The sequence below is a fragment of the Orycteropus afer genome, unplaced genomic scaffold (assembly GCF_000298275.1).
Source record: "Orycteropus afer afer isolate SDZICR_OR568_19922 unplaced genomic scaffold, OryAfe1.0 scaffold00185, whole genome shotgun sequence".
In the NCBI taxonomy this organism is placed as follows: domain Eukaryota; kingdom Metazoa; phylum Chordata; class Mammalia; order Tubulidentata; family Orycteropodidae; genus Orycteropus; species Orycteropus afer.
The window spans coordinates 886,125-889,617 of NW_006921772.1; the positions used below are offsets into that span (position 1 = coordinate 886,125).

Below are 3,493 nucleotides of genomic sequence, written 5' to 3' on the forward strand. Positions count from 1 at the left end.
AGAGTAACTTTAGAACATTTCTGAGAGGCAAAGTCTACACATCTGATTTGAATGATATTAGCCATGCTCTGGGGAAGATTTGCTTTTAAAGCACGTGACATTTTCTTTCAAGTGTCTTTGCTTTAATGTAACTTGTGATAAAAGGTGAAGATCAGAGGAAACAAGAACTTCTCAGAGTTCAAGATGACCCTGTTCCTCAAGGGACATGACTGCTGAAAACACAGGCATTCTGCAGGTGACATCTCCCATTAGGAATCTGAAACTTTGGTCCTAGCCTCTTAAAGCAAAGTTCTCCTTACATCAAGAATAAAAGTTCTGTGTTAACTTAATTCCAATACGGTGATTTTATTTTAACTCTCTAAAGCTCCACAATGTCATAATCTGATAAATAACAATTATAATATAACAACAACAACAATGCAATTTTTACCCTCCCTTTAGGTCCTAATCTAAATAAGTCTATCATTTCTAATGTTTTGCTGTTGTATTGCTGTCTTAAGGAAAGGGGAGGATTTATTTGAGTTTATTAAGCCTATTCCTAGCCCATAAAGTTGTGTGAGGAAATCATCCGTGTCAAAAAAGTAATACTTGATTATTGTTTTAAAGAAAGAATCTCTGGAAACTGGACAAATGGCATTGGCTTTGGCACAACTCGAGGCCTTGGAAATTTGCCTGAAGGACACAGAAGAAAAAGCTAAAGCCTTATCCAAACAGGTAATACTTGTTGTCTGTATTAGAAATGTATAGTCTTCAGTATCTATATAGTAAATGTAAGTCTAAATGCTTATTTTAACCTGTGTCTCTATTGAGACACCTAAACACACACACCCATGCACACATGCATGCATTACACATGAAACTCCATTTGTTTTAGATACAACAAGAACATGTATCAGTATGGATTTTTTCAGCATTTAAAATACTTTCACATTTTTATTTCATTTGATTTTCATTCACTACAGCCTATTCAGTTAGACAATACATCTTTAAACAAGTGGTTTTCCTGAATAAGCAAAGTGTTTGCACATTATAAACAGATAAACCTAAAGTCAAATAAAACCCATCAGAACCACACAGAAGTAATTTCCTTAAATAATTTCAGAAATATTTGCTTGGAAGAGAGTTTTTCAAATATTAGCTTCCCTCTTGTTTTGGAAACTCACAGAAGCAAAGTAGATCACAGATGAGCCAGTCCTGTACTGGATGGCCTGGTCATTTTTTATAAGTGTTCTGTACACACAGCAGGGCCCTGATTTTAAAAGTTAGCATTTGAATCCACCAGAAGCACCTTGGAAGAAAAGGATGGCAATCTACTTTTGAAAGATCACATGCAGAAACCTTACAAGGCTCAGTTCTACTTTGAAGCACATGGGGCCACCATGAGTCAGAATGAACTTGATGACAACTGGTTGATGGGTAGGTGTGGGTGTTAATAAATCTCAGGCCTGGGCCTGGGCCACTTCCCAACATGATTACACGTTGCAAACAGTATGGCACCTAGTGAAAATCCCATTGTAAACGTGGCCTTTCCACCCTGGGAAGGGGTGCTTGGTCACAGAGAATAAAGTTGCCTGGAGTTTTGATTATCCTTTATAGCATGGAGCTCTGGTGGTGTAGTGCTTAAGGCATTTGACTACTAACCAGAAGGCTGGCAGTTCAAACCCACCAGCCACTCTCTGGAAGGAAGGTTGGGCAATCTACTTCTGTAGTGATACCACCTCAGAAATCCAAGGAGGGGTAACTATGAGTCAGATACGACTCTATGGCAGTGTACTGTACTGAACTGTTTATAGCAGGGCACAAATGCTCACTCTTGGTGACAGTCAGTAGAGCAAAAGGACAGAAGAGACCCTAAAATATTATAAACATTTATGAATTTCTCATGGACTGATGAGTGTTTATGTAATATATTTTAGAAAATTTTAAAAAACAATTTTTAAGAGATTTTAAATAATGAAGGTATTATTTCTGTGCAGTACAATCTGATTGCATCAAAATGTTATAAGAATTTTTGCAGAAACTAGAGGGAAAAATGCATTTGAGATGCAATGAGAAATTAACTCAATTTACCATGCAATCCAGTGACACACAAACAAATAGCCTCCATTTCATTATCAACTTATGCAAATGTGCATGCCTTATTTTGGGATATGCTTATTGCTTATAGGCTAAATGTGGCTGTTGCAGTAGACCATCCTGGGACTTGTGTCCATTAATGGAAATGTGTTGCCCTAGGCCTGAACCTTTTGGGGGAACTTTCATTCTCAGCTGCATGCTATCACCCCCTGGCTTGCCAAATGGTCTTTTCCATAAAACAAACTAAAAGAAACCTCAAACTGTGGCAAAATTTTGAGTTACAAAAAGCGTAACCAAGCAAAGAAACTAAGAATTTCAGAGCCTCAAAACTAGGAAAGACAGAGTTCTGGCAAGATGGCAGACTAGACAGAAAGACTACACAGACCCTCTTCAACAAAGAAAAGGGAAACCAATTAACAAAGACACAGAAGATAATCCTGGCCCCCTGAGCCTTGAAGGGAAGGATATAGAAGTGGACTAAACCCCAACTTGCAGAAGAATTTGCATGAAAATACCAAAAATAGGAGACAGATGGAGCTGTGGTCTGGCAGTGATCCTGAGCGATCCTGATGGTACGGCACAGACAGCATGGCACAGACAGCTTGGAGATTCCTGAGTGGTGGTGACAAAATAAATGAAAAATCAGCCCTACTATCCAGAGACTGCACCAAGGACTGCTCTGGTGGCTGGGGAATAAACGGAGAAGGTGAAGAGAAAGGTGGGCTGAGCTATGGACTTTTGCCAGTCTGGAGGAAGCTGCCATTTTGAATGTTACAAGCAGCTTGACTATTTTGGATATTTAAAGAGATAGCACTCTCCAAGATTCCAGGGGCTTAAGAAGAGGTTCTGTTTTCCAGTAATCCCAAGGACACTCCAGACCTGCAAGACTGAAAAGATGCAACATTCCTCTTTTTACTCTTATACCCCACTCCTGCTTGGTGAACAGAGGTGCAGCCATCCACCACTCCAACCCACCTTCTGGGCCCACAGGAACTCCAACACAGTCTGTGTGCTCAGATGGAGCCTAGGTGCCCTGCCCTGTCCTCCATCGATTTTTTTTTTTTTTCCTTTTTCACTTTCTTTTTTCTGGTGATTCGTTTGCTTGTGTTTATCTGTTTTAAAGCAACTATTATTATTAATAATTTTGTCATTTTTACTATTGTTCTTATTCTTCCTCTCCCAGGTCCTAGTTTACAGCTTGTTTTCTTTTCCCTGTTCCTGGTTGGATTTTTTTTTTCTTTCTTTCTATTTTTCCCCTTTTTTCTCATGGTTAACCCCAGTCCTTGTTTTTCTTTTTGCATTTTTCCCATTTTTTTCCCTTCATTACCTTCCTTCTCTACCTTTTTTCTCTTAGTACCCTATCCCTATATATTGCAGGTTTTCTTGTTTTTTCTTCTTCTTTTTTTTTTTTCTGTTT

The 3,493-nt window shown here is 38.8% G+C and overlaps 1 protein-coding gene across 1 annotated transcript in view; it reads left to right on the forward strand.

Annotated features, from left to right (window-relative positions):
* Nucleotides 1–205: 205 nt before the first annotated feature.
* Nucleotides 206–3,493, forward strand: part of CCDC192 (coiled-coil domain containing 192) — a 202,114-nt gene continuing 198,826 nt past the window's right edge. Inside the window, exons 1-2 of the mRNA XM_042781861.1 lie at nucleotides 206–235; nucleotides 607–714. Coding sequence (XP_042637795.1) covers nucleotides 206–235; nucleotides 607–714 — 138 coding nt within the window. The remainder of the gene's footprint in view (nucleotides 236–606; nucleotides 715–3,493) is intronic.